Below are 21,692 nucleotides of genomic sequence, written 5' to 3'. Positions count from 1 at the left end.
CAAAACTGAGGAAGTCAGGTGTATTTACATTCCATACGCTATAGCTCGATTACATGCGCTATCTATTTTTAGTGTCTTGAAGACACTTCATGCTGATTTCCGTGGAAGCTGGACGAGTTCACATCCCCACCAGTATCCGAGGGTGTCAGGTCCCATGGCCCTGGAGCTACAGGCAGCTGAGAGGAGCACTGGGAAACCAACGCTGGTCCTCGGAGCACAACTCAGCCCCTGAGCCATCCTTCCAACCCCCTAGAAATGTGCATTTCTCAAATGGTTAGCGATGCAGACATTTTTATGCTAACTGGTCATTTGTAGTCCATCTTGAGAAGAGTCTGTGTGTTAGCTCATTTATCAGCTGTGCTGTTGGATTTCTTTCTATTGAATTCTAGCTGTTTCTAGGTATTCATCTGATTTCTTTCTTTTTTGAGTTCTTGGTATATCTGGATCTTAATCCTATGGCAAATGAATAGCTGTGAAGGTTTTGCCCCATTCTGAAGGCTGTCTCTACTCACTCAGTGATTGTTTCTTATACCACACGGAAGCTTTTGAATTTCATAAAATCCTACCTGCTAATCGTTGGCACCATTTCCAGAGTGACCAGAGCCCTTGCGGAAACCCCTTACCTGAATCTTGAAGTAGTTCCTTTGCTTTTTCTTCCAACAGTTTTAGCTCTTACATCAAGACAACGCAGTTTGAGCTGATTTTCACAGACTGAGAGGCAGGGGTACAGCTTCATTTCTCTACACAAGGATCCCCAGCTTTCCCAGCACCACCTGCTCTCTTTTCTCTGATGTATGGCTTTTTTTTTCTTTGTCAAAAGTCACAAAGTCACATGTGTGGGCTTGTGTTGTGGAACATTAGTTGATGATGTGTTACATTTATTTATGCTATGAAACATTTGTTTAATGATGCAAAAATATGTTCTTTTATGTTGCATTTGTTTAACCCTAGGATGCTGTGTTACTTCGTTTATCTAAAACACCTGATTGGTCTAATAAAGAGCTTAATGGCCAATAGCTAGGTAGGAGAGGGACAGATGGGACTGCCAGGCAGAGAGAATAAATAGAAAGAGAAAAAGAGAAGAGAGTGGAGCAAGAAAAAAGGAGGAGAGAAGATACCCAGTGCCAGCCACCCAGCTACACAGCAAGCCATGGACTAAGATGTAAAGAAAGTTATATAGAATAGAGAAAGTTAAAAACCCAGAGGCAAAAGGTAGATGGAATAATTTAAGAAAAGTAGGCTAGGGCTGGAGAGATGGCTCAGCAGTAAAGAGCACTAACTGCTCTTCCAGAGGACCCAGGTTCAATTCCTAGCACCTATAAAGCAGGCCACAGCTGTCTGTAACTGCAATATCTGACACCCTCACACAGACATACATGCAGGCAAAACACCAATGAACACCAATGAATAAAAATAAATTATAAAAAAATTTAAAAAGAAAAAAGAAAATCTGGTTAGAAATAAGACAAGTTAAGGCTGGGCATTCGTAAGAAAGAATAAGTCTCTGTAATTATTTGGGAGCTGAGTGGTGGACCTCCCAAAGAATAAAGGAGAAAAAACCCCACAGATTTGTGTCTGGGTCCTCTATTTTATTCCATCGATATGTGTATCTGGTTTTATGGTAATACCATGTTTTGGGTTTTGTGGGTTTTTTTTTATTATTGTTGTTACTATGCTTCTGTAGGATAATTTCAAATCAGGTTATTGAAACCCCCAGCAGTGTTCTTTTGCTCAGAATTATTCTTTAACTCTCTGGAATCTCTTTTCTTCCATAAGAATGTTATTTTTTTCTATTTCTTGGAAGACCACTGAACTTTTGATGAAGACTGCATTGAACCTGTGAGCTGGTTTTGGCAGTACTGACATTTTCACGCCATTCATTCTCCCAGCTCGTGGATATGTTCCATCCTTTCATCTTCTGGTTTCTTCAGTTTCTTTCTCTGTTTTACAGTTTTCATTGGAGAGTTCTTTCATTTTATTGGATAGCTTTTTTCCATGGCATTTCTCTCACTGACCGTGGCACTGCCTTTTCCATTAGACTGGCTGGCCAGAGAGCCCTGGGATCCACCTGTCTCCCTTTCCCCCCAGTTCTGGAATTACAGATATGCACCACTGAGCTTGGATTTTATATGGACACTTGTCTGGCAAGTACTTTGCCCACCCACCCTGATTCCATGTTCCCAGCCTGATTTTCACATTTTAAAAAAAGATTAATTTTATTTTTGTTTGTGTGTGCACATGTGAGTGCAGTGCCTGTGGAGGTCAGAAGAGGGTGCTGGATTACCCAGCGCTGGAATCACAGGCTGTTGTGAGCTGCCTGGTGTGGGTGCTGGGATTCAAACTCTGCTTCTCCAGCAAAGCAATATGTGATCTTAAACCCTGAGTAGTTCTCCGACTCATTTTCACTTTTTTCTAATGGCTGAAGAATTCAGGAAGCCGGGCAGTGGTGGCGCACGCCTTTAATCCCAGCACTCAGGAGGCAGAGGCAGGCGGATCTCTGTGAGTTCGAGACCAGCCTGGTCTACAAGAGCTAGTTCCAGGACAGGCTCCAAAGCTACAGAGAAACCCTGTCTCGATAAACCAAAAAAAAAAAAAAAAGAATTCAGGAGAATAATGGTCTAGTTTCACACATGAAAATTACATGTAATTCAAAATTAAGGGCTCATCAAGTTTTATGGACACACAGCCTCTTGATCATAGTGGCTTTTGCCTGCATGTGGTGTTGAACAGCTATACTATACTCTCCAGTCTTCCAAGCCCAAGATACCCACCCACTTCTCTTTGTATTACTGAACGTAGACTTTCTGGTTTTTGTGTTTCTTGACTGACAACACTGCATTCCCTGGGGTGAGACCCACCCTGATCCTGTAGCCTCTCCACTCCGTTTCCCACTCATGCCCAGGCCTCTTGACTCCATTCTCTTGTATACCTTAGAGCCCCCTGCTTCGTGAATGCTGTCCTTATCCTTTCTTAGGGGTGGAAGGAAGACGGAGACCTGACTTTTACAGCTATAATGAGATCAGGGTGGACTTATGACTAAAATAAGACTCTGTCCTCGGCTTTGTGTGTTAACATGCCCTCTGTAGGAAGAGGGGCACTAGGTGAGACACACCCACTGCTACACAGTCCAAACACCTTCCTTTTTGCAAGTCCCTGGTGTTATAGTTTTGAAAACGTCGGAAGAGAGTCACACCATACAACAGGGCTTAGGTTTATTGGAAGAGGAGAGAGAAGGGTCAGAAAAGGGGACAGAGAAGGGGGCAGAGATCTGTTTCTGGGGGCAAGAGTGGCGGAAGAGGAAGAGGCGGGAGGTAGATAAGGCCTGCCTTTTATAAGGAAACTTAGCCAATGTGCACGGGGCTGCTCTTAGTGCCTGCAGCTGAGGATGCAGCCTGTCAGGGCTGAATACTAACATCCCCCCCTTGTTTATTATAAAAGGTGAGGAGTTAGAAAGGGGGAGCAGGGATGAGGAGGCCATGTTCTTGAGACTGCTTCCTGCTGACCTGGGGGGCGTCGGTCATCTTTGGGGAACCTGGGATGTTTGGGGTGTTGGCCGTGTCCTGGGGTGCCTGTCTGTTTCACTTCACTGTGCAGTCTCTGTATAACAGTCAGGCACCACTTGGACTTGCAAAACGCTGTTTTTGAGGTGGGTTCGAGGCGACTCCCTGGAGCTCACGAGAACTTTGAATTTACACAGAGATAAGTTTTAGGCACATTAGAAAGCAACCAAAGAGAATTTGAAACCCTGAGCTTGTGGCTGTGATGCTGTAGTGGTAGAATATAATGTTTAGTGCTCCGCCAGAGCTAGACTGATAGCTTACCAGAATTCCATCAATTAATGTCAAGATTGTGAACAGTAACAGCATGAGAGAGAGAAATCTGGAACATGTTTTGTTCTTTTATACATCTCAGATCGCTTTCTCCTTGTCAGCACTGAAGCTTTCCTGTCTTCACACAAACAGACCTTAAAGCACCTGGTTCTTCCCATCAGCACAGCATCACCTCACGCCCTCTTTCCATCCGATTTACCGGGACACACGTGGTTGATGACTGAGGGCCATCGACAGTAAAAAGTGGAACAGAACAAATTTGCACCACACTGGTAAGGCTGTCTCCTGAGAAGACGAGGAAAAGGGACGGAAAGATCACCAGGGCCACATGGAAACAGGAGAAGGGGGCCTGTGAGCAGGGACTGAAGGAGCACAGAGGCCAGCACTGCCCTTGGCAAGCATGGGGCCTCTGCCCAAATGCCCAGCTCTGGAAAAAGGACCCTCTTGGGGGACCAGAAACTTCATTATAGAATATATATCTTGTTTATCAAATACCTTACTTATCAAACATATGTCATCACTTATTTAAATTCTCTGGAAGCTTGGTGTTGAACACTTGGCAAAGACGAAGTACTGGGTGTAAATCTCTAAGTCAGCTTTTGTTAATCTGAACAGACCTTTATTTTTTTAACTTCGTTTAAAGTTTTATTGTTGCTATTCCTATTTTCATATATAAGTTATACATAATACTTTGTTTATTATGACATTTTAATGCATTTATATAATACATTTTGTTCATTTTCAGTCCCCAACACCATCTCTTATCCCTCCCCACTCTTGTTCATATCCTTCCTCTTCTCCAATAGTCTACCTTCTGAATAGTCCTTTATAACCTTAAATTTTTATCACGATATAGAGTATATTCTAAACCAGAGTTGAATCACATATAACTTTACATTTCTATCATCATACAAAGTTCTTACCAACCCAAAATGTTTGAGGTGTGTTGCTTTCTTAGTCTAAAAGGAGATAAAATGAACAGAGGGTTCATTAGGATTAATAAATGTATTCTTTAACCTTAGTAAAAAATGGCCACCAGCCATGTAGCTGCTTACATCATGATGATGTCAGCAGTCAAGATGAAGGCGAGCCACATGGCTGCTGTTTAAAACATGGTTTTTAAATAATAGTTTCATGTACATATACACAGAATTGAATCCAAGTTATATACACATACATGCAGAATTAAACCCAGCTTACATTTACACATACAGGGTTAAATACATGTCACATGCACACACACACCATATATTAAATAGGAGTCGGGCAAATAAAAAGAAAGGGAAACTGGTGTGTCTGAGCAGGAGGAAGCAGGCCTCCTCATCTGACCCACATGTTGCAGCAAACAGGACATTTAGAGAGGGTGAGCAGACAGACACAAGCAGGTCTTGGAGCAAAGAACAAAAAGTGGAGACTTCTTTCTCAGTTCCCTGACTGCTGGTCCAGCGAATACTGGTCAGTGAGTCTCCAAAAGCGAGGAGGTGTGTGACACAGTTCCCAGGATGAGATGGATCCAGGGGTCCAGGGAGGACCAGACTGAGTGGGCACAAGCTGTCAATACATCGTCTCGCAAGAACAGGGCCAAGGGCTATGAGCCCTGAGAGACACAATCGCACTGTGCTCAAGAAATGAAGCCTCACATCCAGGGGAATGGTCAGAGGCAGGGAGCCCTGCCAGAGACCCAGTTGTTGGTATTGAATAGAAGGTAAAGCTGTCAGTGAACGAGAAATCAGATCAGGAAGCAGATTTGTTGCAGGTGGAAGAGAGTGGATCTGTGCAGGTGGAGCAGGCGGGTAGGCTCCTAGCGTGAAGTGGCTACCTCTGGCGGGCCCTGCCCGATATGCCACCAAGCAAACACGCCACATGCAACAGAGTTAGTGCAAGAGGTTTATTGGGAGGCAGAGAGTGAAAGCATAAAAGGCTGCCTTGGAGTAGGGACTTGAAAGAGGCAGGCAGAGAAGATGAAGAGAAGCACGAGAGAGAAAAAGGGAGCAAGGGAGGAAATTAGAGACAAAGACAGGTGTAAGAGACAATAGACCAGGCAACGGGAATGAGCTCTGCTTGGCGGGTACTTTTAAAGGGTGCGCATGCTGCATAGCTGCTGATGGCTGAAAGGGACCTGGCAGCATGGAACTGCTTTAGCGGCAGAGGCCGACTGTTGCTTCAGAAACTAACTTTGGAATTTTTAAATGTAAGAAGCAGAGTTAGACGTATAAAACCCCAGTTTGCTGTCTGTTTACTCAATGAAAGTGGGAAATGCACCTTAACGGGCTTCATAGCTGAGAAGAGCCGGGAGAAAGAATGTAGAGAGGGCTTGAAGTGGAGATAAGAGAAAGCTTGAAAACAGGGCACCCCTTCCATCTGTTGAATCACTCACAGAATGTAGCCAAGGTCCCTTAAAATATTAGGATATAGGGTGCTGAGAAGCAGCCGTTTGGATTGATGTCTAAGGGGCATTGGGCAGATTTAAAAGCGAAGACAGATGAATTTAGAAGCTCTTAAAAGCCTGAGCGCTTGGAGGTGGAGACAGTGATACAGTTCCCATGAGCGAGGCAGAGAAGAGCCAAGGGTCTGCAATTCCTAGCGTCCCAGTTCAGAAGGGATTGACTGAGAAGGCAGAAGCTGGCCAGTGGGTCATCACCCAAAGGTCCAGGGGCCATGGCGTGCTGAGCCCCAAGAGACACGTGGGTTATCTGATATCAGGGCTTGTTCCAGAGGTGAGATAGCATGGCAGAGAGACAAATCCTCACTCGTGGGGAATGGCCAGACTAGGGGAGGCTCACCAATCACGCCCATTTTGACGGGGCTCAACAATCTGTTAGCTGGACAAGTGAGGCTGTCATATGTGGACCGGGATCCAGGGTCTCAGCATGCCTCAGGCTGCCAGTGGGCAAGAGGAAGCCCAGAAGAGCCTGCTGCGGGTCCGACACCAATATTACAGTTTAAACATCAGCAGGAAGGAGTAAAGCCCTACAGCAGGGCTCACAGTGGAGGTTTATTGGAGGAGGAGAGAAGGGTCAGAAAAGGGGGCAGAGAGAGGGCCAACTGGTCCCTAGGGACAAGAGTGGTGGAAGAGAAGGAGACAGGAGGTGGACGAGGCTTGACTTTGATGAGGGAACATGGCGAATGTGCACGGGGGTGTTCTTAGTGGGGACAGTTGAGGCGCATCCTGTAGGACCCTAAGGGCGGCCAGTGCAGATGCCTGAATACCAACACCCGGACCTTTATGATGGAACTACTTGATTCACCCTCACAACTTAGGAAATACATTTTTTTTTTCTTGCATACTTGATTCAAGGGCGCCAAATGAGAGTGAAACTGAGGTGCCCAGTTCAGACAGAGATGCGAACCTTGGGAGAGGGCGCTGATGGCAGAAATCACCTGAAAAGGCTCAGTTCCACCGGTTAACATACAAGTTTATTAAAATGCCAATAAAAATCAAACCACACCCAATAAGAAGGGCGGCTGCTGCGATTTGGGAGCACGAGCATGTCCTGACTCTGCAAAGCATCTTAACCACCCAGCTGCCCTCCTGCCCCTCCAGCTCCCGCTTCTGCCTCTCCACCTCCTGCCTCACCTTGGCCAGGTAGCACCTGTAGGCTTCCTGGTACTCCCTGCAGCCATCGCTAAGGAGCACATGGGCATGAAGGAAGAGGTCATTGCTATGGAAAGAGCCCCCACACTCCTGCTCCAGCCCCCTCACCAGGGCCATGAGCTCTGCCAGCTGCCCCTGCTGCTCTTCCCCTGAGGCCCTGTTATTAAAGGCACAGTACCTCCTCCCACACTCGTGGACCAGGCTGCGCAGGCTGTGGTTGTCAGTGTGGGTCACAAACTCATCCAAAGTCTCATTTGCCAGGTCTTCCTTGTGGGTGAAGAGGACGATCACGTGCCTCATGACTCCTGCCCCGAAGATCTCCTTCACCCTCCTCACGGCTGTGGTGTCCTGAGCTGTGAAGCGTCCCAGCTGGGCCACCAGCAGCAGCACGTGGGGTCCTGGGGCACACAGCAGGTAACAATCTCCAATGTCCTTGTCCATGTCTTGGTCCTGGGCCTCTGATCCAAAGATGGGGGGCGTGTCTACCACTAGCAGTCTCCTTCCCTTCCATGTGCCCGTCTCTGCCTGGCTGGTCCTGGTCACTGACTGGGCTCCAAGCCTAGACTCAAATGCTTTTCGGAGGAGGATGCTGTTCCCTGTGGCGCTTTTCCCGCAGCCAGATTTTCCGACCAAGAGGATCCTCAGGCAGCCCGATTCTGCTCCACAGTAGGCTTCCCCGCTCCCTGTGGACGAAAGTAGGTTTGTGCCTCACTCAGCAAGTCTTTGGGCTTTGACGTCCTGGGTCCTTGCGGATATCTCCTGAAATCAATTGTCCTCATTCCCAGAAAAATAGGTGCCATTCAAATGCTCCCAACTGTTTGCCTGTAATTTTAGGTGGTCCTTGGCTTTCATGAAGTCCCTGTTGGGAGCCCATTCTAGGACACATGGGCAAGGGGTGGGACTGCCACAGGAAGCAGAGTCTCTGTTCCATCTGGACCACAACAAATGTGCCATTTCTGAAGAAAAGGTCCCCGTGCTCCCCCCTGGAGGATGCTCAGGGCAGCTGCCCAGAAAACTGGTTGTGAAAGTATGCATTAGTTAAGGAGGAGGCAGAGATGAAGTCATGGATGACAGCCACCTCTTTTACTCACAGTGCTCCAGACATACTGTGTGAATGTGCTCAGCATATCGGACCCCACCCCCACCCCGAGGTTATTCCAGGTGGAAGAGCTGCAGTGGCTCACACTCAGAGACAGCTGGATTAGCCTAGGAGCAAAGGGGGCACTTGGATTTGAGGTGAGGGACGGTGACAGTTAACATCAGGGAAATGATACAAAGTGGGTGGCTGCAGAAGGGTGGAAGAGAAGAGGGTTAGAATCAGAAGCAGACATGCTAGAAAGGCCATCTAGTTGCTGGGCGTGGCCCAGGGTCTATAACAAGAGGAGTGCTGGAGGAACACCATGAAGCCAAGAGCTCAGATCTCCAGCCTTGAAGGGATGAGGACCCGGGGCTGTCCTGTGTCTGTCCAAATGAGTTTTAAGTGCCCTTTACACTCCTAAAAATCCGTCATTTGGGGGAAAGCTGAGGGTGGCTCAGTGGTAGAGTGCTCATCCAGCATTGTAAGGCTCAGGGCTCAATTCTCAGTATCACAGAAAACAAAATCCAGCTGATTCCCTTTACTTTGTGCTGGTTTTAATTTCCCTTAGTGTTATGGGGTGTTCTGTAAGACATAATCACTTTAGGGCAATTTTCTTTCTTTCTTTCTTTCTTTCTTTCTTTCTTTCTTTCTTTCTTTCTTTCTTCCTTCCTTCCTTCCTTCCTTCCTTTCTTTCTTTCTCCCTCCCTCCTTCCCTCCCTCCCTCCCTTCCTCCCTCCCTCCCTCCCTCCCTCCCTCCCTTCCTTCCTCTCTCCACCCCCTCCCTCTCTGAGCTGAGAGGAGATGAGGGAAGAAAGAGAAACTGTCGCTGTTTAGTTGCAGGCCCTTCTAACCCTGAACGTGTGTCAGAATCACATTTCACCACATCGTGTGAAGGAAAGCGTCACAGTGGAGTGTGTGTGCTCATGTGTGTCTCTGTGCATGTGTGTATCTGTGCATGTGTATGCCTATGCCTGTGTGTATGTATGTGTGTGGATGTGTACATGAACACAGCAATGCCTTGGACACAGAGATCTGGAGACACGGGGAACAAACGACAGTTGTCTTCTCCTTCTCCATCTTGAGTGTCTGAACCTGTTTTGGGTCTCGGTCCCTTTAGGACCTTGGTGCTTTCTTACCTTCAACTATGGCTCCATATGTGCTCTTCTGGAGGCCTTCCATTTTCTTCTGGAACCAAAACAGGAAAGAATTACAGTCACATGCACGTGGGAACTAGCGAGGCGCTTTGACTCAGGTAGCTCAGGGTAACTGTCCTCACATGGCCATTTCCATGGCTAACTCTTGCACCTATGTTGACTGCAAACATCTATAAGTAACTGGCTGGAGTGAGGCAGGGGCATTGCAGCACCGTGTGCTATTGCTCTTCCTCACTCGTGGGAAAGCAGACGTTTCCTGCAGATGAACAAATGATCTCTGCCAGGCTGCAAGTGTAAATCTGTGAAGCATTCTCATATGAGCAAGAAGTAGACAAAAAAAAACCCCAAAAAACAAACAAACAAAAAAAAAACAAACAAAAAAACCCCACCTGGACCAAAGTAGATGAACCTGCCCTTCCAGCATGGGAAAATGTTTCAGAGGCAAAGAGGCAAATACAACAGGCTTTGCCTGGGAGGATGGCAACTCCTCCAAGAACTGACCTGGGAGGAAGGAGAGCAGGAGGACTGGCTGCCTCCGCACACCTGGAGAGAGTGGGAAAAGGCTGTGGTACCATGATGGAAAGAGTCGATAGACAAGACAGGATAAAATTCCCACCGGGGGTTTAATCACGCATCTTCCCTGCTTGGCTTTGAGGTCCTGCTCTGCCAAATAATCGTGGATTTTGTACTTTAGCACATTCAGCCAGAGACTGGATGACCATGCTGTAAATGCTTTCTGGTTTCGGTGTGAGTGGTGTAATGTTGTGTCTCTGGTTCGGTGTGATGGAAAGAGTAGCATGCAGCAGGAAGGGCTAGCCTGTGACACCAGACATCCCTGCATGAAATCTCATATCAAATTAGTCAGCTGGTTTTTAAAAGATTGTACTTTTAAACCATATTTGTACTTTGAGAAATGTACATGAAAAAACAGAATAAAAAAAGATACATAGTAAGAATAAATTTTTAAAAACATAGACTAAAAGCAAGTAGCCACCATTTGCAATGAACGGGTATAAATGGTTGGCTGTTCTCCTGCAGTTGCACCACCTGAGAAAAATCAAAACATCACAGATGTACTTCATGGATTTTGGGTTTTTCTTCTCCTAACCTCCTGTCTCATTCTCTCATTCTGGCCTTCACAGCAATCAGTATTATGATGTTTTTAAGTATTTGAGTATTTGCATATGTATTTACATTCTTAGACAATACTCAGTCCTGTTTTTTCCATGTTAAACTTCAACATGAATGCCCTTTTTACAACATCTTATTCATTTTCTGCTAATAGACATCAGACTGTTCTGAAATAATTTTTTTTCACAACAAAGAACCCTGTAAGGTAATCCCCATAGGCACCCCTTGGCACTTCTGTTGAACAGCTAGTTCATCTGGGGTACACATTTTCTGCTGGCTGGATATGGCCAGGTTTAAGTCTTGAGTGGGTCGAGTTGCTCTTGTCTACCCAGTCTCCCAGGCGAACCCCAAATCTCCACAGGACTCCGTGATGGTCGCTGCATTTCTGTCGCTCTTAGGACTTAGGACTGGTCATCCACCTAGTTTGGGGCATGGCAAGGCTTATGTGCTGCTGGTAGTGCTTCTGCTATTTTGTCTTTCACAATTTTATTTTGCAAAGAAAAAGGCTTTTCGTGGGCCTCTTTCTTTCTCATAAAAACCCATCCATTCTTTCCACATTTCCAGAATATCTTAAGGCATCTCCCTCTCCTCCTCTGCCCCCTTCTTCTCCTCTGTTCTGCTCTGCCTGTCCACCTCTTCCTGCCCCACTTCTCCCCACCCCTCTTCTCCCCCTCCTCTCCTTGCACCCAGGGAAGAACACACTTCTCTTGGCTCGTACCGTTCTTGTTACTGTAAGCTATACCCTGTTCTAGGAAAATTCTTCGAGTCATAGAGCACTGTCTCTACTCATTGTCCGAGACTTGACTGTGAAGGACACAGTGTCCGTGGTGGTGAAACTGAGCTTCCCCACTGCGACTCCCCCTGCAGACACTCATTGTATCCAGGCTTCTTGCATGCGCATCTTTTTCTTGTGCTCCCTGTGCTGTTAGTGACAGACCACCAGAATTTCTATTAAAGTTACATGAGCTGCCCAGAGTCTCACATTTGCCTTATAGCTAACTCTCCCCAAATAGCTCTTTTTGTCTGTGTCGTCTGTTGGACTTCTCACTCACTGGGTAGTTGGGGGAGATAATCCCTAATAAATCAATACGCCTGCTCTCCTGGAACCCTGTGTATGATGCTGCTGTCCCGTGCTTTGGACACAAGGAAGTACTGATTGCTGGAAGTCTCTCCAATACCAGCATAGAGAAAGAAGCATACTTCTATACCTAAGTTCATGTTTTTACAAAACAAAAATACCACTTGCCCCCCCCCAAGAATCACTCAAAGATAAGAACCGCCTGGGGTGTCTGTTCTGTTTTGACGGATTTCAGTAGAACCTGGCTTGGTTCTCAGCGTCACTTGCATGTGTGCAATGTGGCTGTCACAACCGAACTCAGCAACATTAGAACGGAAGGTTCTGAATTGGATTCCAAAAAATCAGACCGACTACAGGAGACATATGTCCCATTAAAGGACAAATTTGTTGACAGATATAAGCAAATGCCCACATGCCCAGAGATGAGACAGGGCGCATGAGAAGGAGACACTGAAGTGGTCACACAGGAGAAGAGACTGACAACAGCCTAGGAAAAGGCAGGGGAGGGGCAGGGCGTATGAGGGACACGAAGAGACGCTGTGGCTGTCAGCCTGCAGAGCACACAACAGTGGGGCCATCGAGAATGGACATGGATTTCTGCTCCAAAAGGAAAATTCTGCTAATTTTCCGCAGCCTGGGTGCAGAGGCCACGGGAGATTGGCAGGCAGCATGTGAGCGGCAGGGGGTGACCAGGGGGCAGGTGTCACTCAGGGAGCAGGCAGAAGCAAACACACGAAATGAACATTCTTGTCTGAAACCAGCCGAGCTGATTCATCACGACGCTTTATTTTACCCAGCAGTGAGAACACAGCTCAGGGATCCACTTTATGAGAGACGGTCCTTCTGGCCTGCTGATGCATAGGAACCAGGCTGGCGGCTATGACACAGGGGTAGAGCATCGGCTGCACAAGCTTGAGGACTTGGCTCTGAGGCCCAGAACGCAGTGAAAAGCTGGAGATGCTTGCCTGCGTCCGCAATCCCAGTGTCTCACACAGTGAGGCAGCCGGTGAACAGAGGAGACTCGACCAGAAGCCGTCAGGCCAGCAAGCCCATGGTGTAGCAGCAACAAGAAAGATGCTGCTTGCACCAAGTAGGAGGGTAGAAGTTATCCTCCTCCTCTACAAGTGTCCCATAGCACCAGTGTGTGCTGCACTCTCTGACACAACTAAAAATAAACAAAAACATCTTCACTGATCTGCTCCACCCATCTGCCTCTCCCTGGCCTTTATATCCAGGTCCTGGAGTCACAGAGCAGGTTGGTGACCAAGAGTCCAGGAAAACCACCCTCTCCTGTAAGATTCAGCTAACAAGGGGAGCGCTCACACGAGTCTTGAACTCACGGCTGTTGTCCTGCCACAGTGTCTTGGGCTGTGTTATAGGGAAGGTATGGGCTACGCAGACTGGGAAGAATAGGGTGGTTTCAGAACAAGGTCATGAGAAAGAATTCACTGACTGGCCTTCTAGGGGAAAACTGGATCATGATGGAGGGAACACGGAGATTCCACCCTGCTCTGTAGAGCCTTAAGGCCCCATGCTGATCTCCTAGAGGTGAAGCCTGTCTGACCTGAGTGGGCTTTGAGGAGTCTGGGGTAAAAATGGAGAAGAGTTCGCCACCTGCTGGGGATCTTGGGAAAACCTGCGGGCGCTGGGACTTTAGTTTCCCAGCTGCGGAAGAGGAAGGGACATTGGTTCAGCTTTGTTAAACCGAGGGTTTCAGAAAGGCGCAGGCAATGGGGCGGAAAGTCCCAGCACCCCATGGGCCTGGGGATGATGACATGGAAATTTCAGGGCTCTGCCCCACCATATGCTGTCGCCGATGCTCACTTCACTGTCCTAGAGTACCAGAGCTCGCCTGAGGGCCCGCTAAAGAGGAGCAGAACAGGTCCCCGTTGGTCCTCCCAGCCCCCAAGTGGCTGTCAGCGCCATGGTGGGTTCCTCCTTACCCGGGCCAGCAGGGCTCAGCCTCCAGTCACCAGCGGGAGTCACTTGCAGGCAGAGGACCTGTGCCTGCTGGATGATGCTCTCACAGAAAGACCACTTGCAGAGCCGTAACTCCAGAGTCAGGAAAAGAAGAAAAAACACGGTGACGCAGCACACGCCACTGCCCCGCAGGCTGTCCCCTAAAGTGGGGGGAAAGGCCTTGAACGCTGACCTGAAATCCTCCAGAACACAGCAGAGCTGCCGTGGTAAATGGCCGCTTCCTGTGGAAAGCTGACAGGCCGCCCTGCCCTCCTCATTTCCTCTTCAGGAAGGTCTGAGCACGCAAAGCATTGGGAGTCAGATGCTGGGCGGTGGAGGACGGGCCCCGTCCCCCAGGTTCCAGAAAGCCCTCTTATGACTGGAAAGTGCTGGGCCCCGGATTCCCCCCATTAGCACCGAAGGTGAGCATCTGCTCGCCCCCAAGACCCACATGACCACCTTGTCTTTAGACCGGTCCCCTAAACGGGGGCAGAAAAGCGCTGCTGGTCCCAGAGGGCCTGAGAGCCCCCTCAAAGGGCAGCTGAGCTCAGACATGAGACTGGGTGCTGACTGCCTCTTCTCTGCTGTGTGGAGCATTTCTTTACCTGACTGCACCTGTTAAGTATTGAACCTTGAGCACAAAACCCAGCTCTGGCTTATGCAGGTGGTTCTCATCTCAGAATTCCCCCATGATGCTTTCTGTTGGCAGGGAAGTGTGTTTGGCTTTAGATTATGGATACTAGGATTTCAGGGGAGCTGAGAAGGTGACACACTAAGGGGGGGGGGGCGGTGGGGAGAGTTTAAAACCAGATAGATACAGTCCTCTGCATCCATTTTCAAGAGGAGACATTAACTCAAGCTGAGCACGGTGGCTTTTTCTTATCATTGTTTGTCAGGGATCTGAAACAGGAGGATTGCCTTGAGTTAGAAGGCAGCCTAGGCCACCGAGTGAGACAGTCTAATAAGAAGCCATAGCTCTTCCTCCAGAGCATGTGGTAACACCTTTATTAGTGTCACTGTCCTTTCTCCTAATTGGTAGTGACCAGCTGTGTCTTTATCCAGAGGGAAATGAGCTCCCCACATCCTCCCGGCAAGAGGAAGGTCTGCGATGGGAGGGGAGGGCTTCAACCTAAGTTAGAGCCTGTGTCCCTGAGGAGCAGGGTCTGACCTTCCCCACGTTTGCATTCCACCAGCTCTGACTGCTCTTCACCTGGAGAGGAAAAGGGGATTTAAGGGGATAAACATCTCATAGCAAAGGGAGATAGGAAGACGAAGGAGTCTAAGGGCTGCTGGTGGTTTTTTTTGTTCTTGTTGTTTATTTTGTTTCTTTTAGAAAGAAAGAGAGAGAAAAAATGAACAAAAGAAGGAAGGAAAAGAGAAGGAATTCTGAGGGATGTTTCTGCTCCTGTTAGAGTTTTCCTCATTTTGATATTTATTCACCCCTTGGCTTTTACATTTTCATGTAGTTTCATGTAGACAGGGCTGGAGTGAGTTTGGTTCCGTTTGTTAGGGTAGGGTGGGAGGTGGGGAGGAAATCAACAGACCCTGATCCCTCCTGGCAGGTTGTAACTCTTCAGACAAAGCCAGAACCTCTCAGAAACCTAACTGTCAAGAGTTCACACATTAACACCCCCCCCAACTAGGAATTGAACCCAGGGCCCTGAGCTAGGAACACTCGATCCTCCTGCTTCTGCCTCCTGAGTGGCAGGCATGTGCCATCAAGCCCATCGTGAAATAATTCCTTTGTTTAAAGAAAAATAAAATGAAAAAACTTTGATAGCTTCCAAACTAGATATCTATTTTCACAGAGAAACAAATTAACCCCAAAGAAGCCACGTGCCTGTGTTCTCTAGAAAGCAGGCGGTGACCCTTCTGTCCTTGTGACTGTTAATTAGGGAAGCCAATTTCCAGGCCCTGAGCTTTGGTTTGAGCACAGGGAAGAAGCTCCTGGCCAGCTATCTCATTAGAGATCTCTGTGGAAGGGAGGACAGGGGGACCCTAAGAGCCTCAGCTGCTGGGTGACTTCAAGAAAAGAACTTTCTAGACACAACAGGGCAGGTGCACACGTGATCACAGAGGCCGTGGCGGCACGCCCAACACCCGAGCAAGTGCAAGCCAGACATAAATGCCCCTTCTAAGAAACTAGTAACAAATTATAACTCCTGGGGGAAGGAAAATCGATTCTCTTCAATGAAGCGACACTGGGTATATCAGCCACACACAGGGCAGGCCTCATGCTCAGGAGTATTGGCCAACAAATCCAGCTTCGTGCTGCTGTTAAGACATAAAAAACAAACAAGCAAAAACCATGAAGTTCTGAGAGGAGGGAGGTGGTAGGGACTTGGGAGGACTTGAGGAAAGTGGGAGGATATGACCAAAATCTATTATATGAAATTACCAAAAAATAAGTTTTAAAAAGAAAAGAAAATGCTTGTTCTCTTTGTGCTGTGACTTTGTCCCCATTTACAAGCTACCGGGAGTATTTGCTGTTTTAAGGGAAGAATGACCCACAGGGATGATGAGAAGGTCTAAAGGAAAACTTTAAACAATTTTATTTTTTAAAACTCTGAATTATATAGTTAAAGTTGAGACTCATCACCTCCGAAGCCTTTGCAAAGCTGATACCGTGTTTCCCGCAGTACTGCGAGCTCTGAGCAGAGATCTAAGGATTCCTTTTTAAAAGATTTTCTTCCTATTAAAACATCTTCTAAGACCAGCATTATCTGCTGTTCTGGTCCTGAGGCGCCTTTCTGTAGACCAGCAGGTAGATCAGGAAGGCCACACCCAGGAAAATAGCCACGCCCCGTCTCCAGCTCTTCCTGTAAGATTTCTGCCAGTCCCACAGCCCAGTTAGCAGCCTGGTGCGCAGCGGCCTCTGCATGCGTCTTGCCACCATCTCTGCCACCTTGCTGACTTGGTCCTGGGGGCTAGAGTCCCGCAGGGTCCTCACCAGATCATACACTTCATTGGAGTAGTACGCGCCCCCGTGCTCCCTCACCAGGCCAGCGACCAGGCCCAGCAGCTCCTCAGCTTGTGCCTCGCGCTCGGGGCCAGTGGTTCGGTTGTTTAGGGCGCACACGCGGCCCCCGCACTCAGCCACCAGCTCCCGCAGCGCGCGATTGTCTGTGCATTGCACGTAATCCTGCAGAGACTCTCCTGCCAGGTCCTCCTTGCGAGTGAACACCACAACAGTCCGCGCCATCACCTTCTCCCCGAACACCCGCTTCACCCGGGCCAGCACCTGGCTGTCCTGAGTGGTGAAGCGACCCAGCTGGGTGACTAGCAGCAGCGCATGCGGCCCGGGCGACGTCTGTAGGAAGCAGTGGGCTGTCTCCGAGTACGCAGGGTCCGTCTGTTTGACCTCGGAGCTGAAGACATCCGGGGTGTCCACCACCTCTACATACCAGCCAGCCCATTTCCTGTTGGCCCAGGAGCAGGATCTGGTAACAGGCACAGCCCCCAGCTTGGATACGAAGCACGTCCGCCCCAGGATGGTGTTGCCAGTGGCACTCTTGCCGGTCCCGGTCCTACCTACCAGGATGAGCCTCAGTGGGGGCCCCCTTGGGATCTGTGAATCCTCCTCCAAGCCTGAGGGCCAGATAGGGCAACACTGAGTCAGAGACACGGCTTTTCCCCGGGGCTCACCTATGTTCTAACCTTCAGCCCAAAAGGGGATGAACCGCAGTGCCTGCTCCCCTTGGAAGCTGATGCTCCCATCTGCTCTGGGCTCTCAGAGCTCAGACTCCTCCCCATCTTTCCTCTGTGCCTTTGTATTCCCTGCACCTGTAGGTGCTCCTGCTGCCTTTCAGAAAGTGTCCATTATAACTCCTGGGTCTTCCAGGATCTCTGGTCCTGCACACACAGGCCGACCTGATGCTGTTTTGACCCTAATGTTCCCCCCACAGATGCTGATCATCAAGCACAGGGGAGCCCTCAGTCCCAGGCACAGGTTGGATGGCAGCCCACCAAGTGCTTGTGTAAGAGCAGGAAGTGCTCAGACTAGGGCACACCTCTCCTACGGAAGTGAAGACAATGTGGGCCTTCCCCCCTCCTCCCCCCTTTAGAGAGGAGAGTTCACCTGCTTCCCTCTTTCTCCTCTCTTGTCTTAAGCTGGCTCCTTAAAGAGAAAGCTCCCCTTTGGATAATATTTTATTACATTTTATCTATGGGGGCTCCCTATCACTGTGTCCTATGGAGGCTAAAGGTCAAGTTTCAGGAGTCAGTTCCCTTCTTGCATCAGTGGGCTCAGGGGTTGAAGTCAACCAATCAGGCTTGGCTGCTTGTGCCTTTACCCACAGTCATCTCCCTGACCCCCCCCCCCAAAATACTAAATAGGCAGTTAGCCCTCTATTCTAACACTGGAGACCTGGTGAGTGAGGCTCACTCTAGTCCTGGATTTCCCATCCTCTGTGTTGTTTTTGTGGAGACCAGATTAGGTTTAGGATCCTCCTTCATGCTGTGGGAACCAGTGACCGGGGGTCAAAGCTGTGAGCTTATCTCAGCAGGGCAGGGGCAGAGACACAATCAAATGGGTCCAGCTGTTTCATCCCAGGGGCTCCCAGATCTGAGGAAACTCCACCCACTTCCTACCCTTAGTGCCCACACCAGCAGGGATGCATTGAGAGAAGGGCTGTTACCATAGGTGCTTTCCTTGTCTCTTGCCATCTTCCTTCCTCCCATGCTTCTCAGGACTCTCAGTCACGATTTACTCATTCATGCGCTCATTCCTGCAGACAGGCAAAACCAGCCACAATGTCAGGCTAAGTCTAAAGAGCAGGGGACACTGAAATGCAAAGCAAGGCTTTAAGGGCCAGGTGAGCAGAGACATGGTGGGTGCCTTTTGTCACCACAGGAAAATCTGCTGTTCCTTCTTATCGAGAGCATCTGGATTTTTGAAGAATAGTTTCCGGGGGGACCAGAAAGACGGCTGCAGTGCTAGCTTGACAACCTGAGCTTGCTCTCCTGAGCCCAGTAAAGATGGATGGAGAGAACCAGCTCCACAAAGTTGTCTGATGAGTTTCTGAGCCCTTCTCTTTACACACTTCTCTTCCACCAAAGAAGTTCTGACTGTACAGTTATTCGATACAGCCAAGCACGCTCTGGTTATGTGTGCCTGGTCCCAGGAGTCCCTAAGCACAAAGCACAGTGTCCCCTCAGTCTGCTGCTCCAGCCTCATTTCCAGCGGGCAGGCCTCAGTCTCTCCAGCCCTCTCTGGCTTTTTCTCTGGTGAGAGCTCTGCTCCCACATTCTTGTCTGCTTATCTGCATTCCTCCATCATTTCAGAATCTGTCTCTTTGTCTCCACTAGGGGTGATGGGTTTCCTCCAACACTCCCCCTGTGGGCACCACACACACACAGAGAAGGAAGATGTTAACTCAACACCCTGTCTCCCGAGAGGGGCTTTGAGAATAGGTTGGGTTAACACCTCTTCCGTCTCCCCAAAGCCTTTAGTAGAACTCACTGTGTGGTTCTGTGTCTCTGTTCTGAGTGTGGGAATCAGCAAATTCCCACAAATGATGCAGAATTGAAGAAGCAGCCACAAGACTGAAAGCAGCGAACAAGACTTCTGCAGGAGCTTGAAGACCTTGTCCTGGGGGGAAATGAGGAAAGGTGTGCATGGACTCAGGGGAGCCCAGGGCAGGCCCCCAGGACTCCCCGGAGCTCAGAGTGGAAGCCAATAGTATTTTCAATGTTTTATTTTTAAGAGAAAAACAAACACTGAGTGAAATCTTGGGTGACTAATGGCTTTTATTATCTGGAAATATAAAGCAAGAACAGTTCTACATGCTTAAGAGAGCTTGGGAGTTATCTAGTTTCTCCCTTGGTGTTTCTCGGAAATACTTAGGTATTCCCCTGGACATTGCATCTCTTGGGCCCGTCCTCGGTGGTTCTGCTAGAACACGCGGATCGTTCCTCAAGGGGTTAATCCACACCCAGCGTTTGAAAACGAGCTATTTCTCCAACTCTTCACTATAGACATGAAAAACTGTGAGGTCCCTATAGCTGGAGCGGGACAAACCAATCAGGAAGCAAAGGTTTAAATGACAGGTGGGGGCAGGGCTTGATGGCCAAGTTCCATTCCTCCGAGGTGTGTTAGAGCCCCCCCCACGCACACGCATACAGGTGTGAGAATAAGAGACTTCAGAGGGACGCAGACTTGGCACATCAAGACTGGCCTTGAAGGCATGGTTTATAGAGACAGAGCATCTTCTGCATTTGTTGGATGTGCAGTTTGAGGAATGGTATCTTCTAAACTGCACTTTGCTCCTGGAATGGGATCTAGAATAGGCTTCTCTTACCATATGAATGAAGTTTGGGAAGAGACAAGATCTGCCCATCAAGAATTTGTGTACTCCTAAGACTTCCTCCAAACATACTCAAGTTGAAACCCAGACCACCCCTCAGGCATCTGGACACCTGCTCTTGCCTGCCCCGCATGCGCTTGCACGGTATGCTCCTGCGTAGTGCTTTGTAAAATGCTGGTGTGTAGGCAGCAGACACTTTGCTCTTAGCCCAGCCCCCTCTCCACCCTGGCTCACAGGCTCAAGCTCACCTTTCTTGTTGACAGACTTTAAAGTGGCCCAGAGAAGCCACAGAGAACTCCTGCCTTCCCTCCAGCCATGAGTAAAGAGGTATCTTGGTCTTTCGGTGCTGAAGGCAGAGCAGAGAGGAAGTCACTGGGCGGCCTGGGTCCCTCAGATCAGGAAACCCAGAGAAAGGCCGGATGATGACGGCTTAAAGAGACAGAGACATTTGCCATGCAGCTGTGGTCTTGGCATTTCCATATAGAATCAAGCACTGTGACCAAGGGGTCCGTAGCATCAAACATGGTGCCAGAGCCAAGCGGGGGAAGGAAGATCTAGGACTCCGAGGTCTCACTCTGTCCTAGACTTGGTTACTGCTAATCTTCAGTTCTCTTTTGCTCTTTAAGGATTTCTCTTACTATAAATTAGTTTCCAGGTTGATGCAAATTTAAGAGCATTCTAGGGTACTTAAGAAGACTCCAGACTCGCCAGGTGTGGTGGTGCATGGATTTACTTCCAACACTTGGGAGGCAGAGGCAGGTGGATCTCTATGATTTTGAGTCTACAAAGCAAGTTCCAGGACACCCAGGGCTACAAAGAGAAGCCATGTCTTGAAGAAAAACCAAAACAAACCAAAACAAAAGACCCTCATCTCAAAACAAGACAAAGCACCAAAGACTAGGGGTGTAACTCACTGATAGAGCATTTACCTAGAATACCCAAGGTCCTGGGTTCTATGCCCAGTACTTAAGTAAACAAAAAAGAAAAATTAAAGAAACAGAATACCTAATATCACTGAGGCTGATGTTGGCTATTAGTGATTAATTTTTAAATCTGTGCATGTAGACTTCATTCCTATTTCACTAAGTAAACACTTTTTATTCAGAGGTGTGAGCTATTTTTAAATATGTTTTAATTGTGATTGGAATAATTACATAATTTTTTCTTTTGCTCTATTAGTATTGCAAACTATGCTGTTTCTATATGTGTATCTGTGTGTGTATGTATCCTTGTGTATGTGTGCATGTGTGTGAGCATGTGTGCATGTGTGCATGCGTGTAAAGACTGGGCACCAAGGCTTGTGGGCTATTGAGGTGGGAGACAGAGCAGTGGTGAAAGGAGCCACTAGGGAGTCATCTTGAGATTTGTGGATGGGAAGGGAAGGAAAGAACAGGATTGGGCAAAGACAAGTTAGACTGAGACACAGTCACAACAAATGGTGACTCCACAAGGCACTCTACAGTTTGCACTGATCTTGAGACTGAAGAAGAGGGGACTGGATTTTATAACTCTGTCAGCTGGTTATTAAATGTAAACTTCCCCTGGAGAAAACGCTTACCTAG

The 21,692-nt window shown here is 48.3% G+C and overlaps 1 protein-coding gene across 1 annotated transcript; it reads right to left on the bottom strand.

The window, feature by feature from the left end:
- Positions 1-7,143: 7,143 nt before the first annotated feature.
- LOC119807341 lies at positions 7,144-20,455 on the bottom strand. The gene is made up of 7 exons (XM_042054561.1): positions 20,379-20,455; positions 19,287-19,415; positions 18,463-18,552; positions 16,553-17,413; positions 10,067-10,200; positions 9,640-9,688; positions 7,144-8,108 (listed from the first exon to the last, which is right to left on the bottom strand). The coding sequence occupies exons 3-7, from the start codon at positions 18,503-18,505 to the stop codon at positions 7,222-7,224; spliced, it is 1,974 nt and encodes a 657-aa protein (XP_041910495.1). The 5' UTR covers positions 18,506-18,552; positions 19,287-19,415; positions 20,379-20,455; the 3' UTR covers positions 7,144-7,221.
- Positions 20,456-21,692: the final 1,237 nt, after the last annotated feature.

Source organism: Arvicola amphibius, chromosome 2, assembly GCF_903992535.2.
Source record: "Arvicola amphibius chromosome 2, mArvAmp1.2, whole genome shotgun sequence".
NCBI lineage: Eukaryota > Metazoa > Chordata > Mammalia > Rodentia > Cricetidae > Arvicola > Arvicola amphibius.
Note: the sequence above shows the minus strand (reverse complement) of the source record. Positions and strands in the feature narration are given on the sequence as shown.

Bases quoted from the DNA above. Each gene is read 5' to 3' on its own strand.
- LOC119807341 (XM_042054561.1), bottom strand. From the start codon at position 18,505: ATGGGAGGAAGGAAGATGGCAAGAGACAAGGAAAGCACCTATG. The intron at 17,414-18,462 runs GTAACAGCCCTT...TCTGGCCCTCAG, and splicing joins AGACAAGGAAAGCACCTATG to GCTTGGAGGAGGATTCACAG. The intron at 8,109-9,639 runs GTAAGAAAGCAC...TTTCGTCCACAG, and splicing joins ATATGGAGCCATAGTTGAAG to GGAGCGGGGAAGCCTACTGT.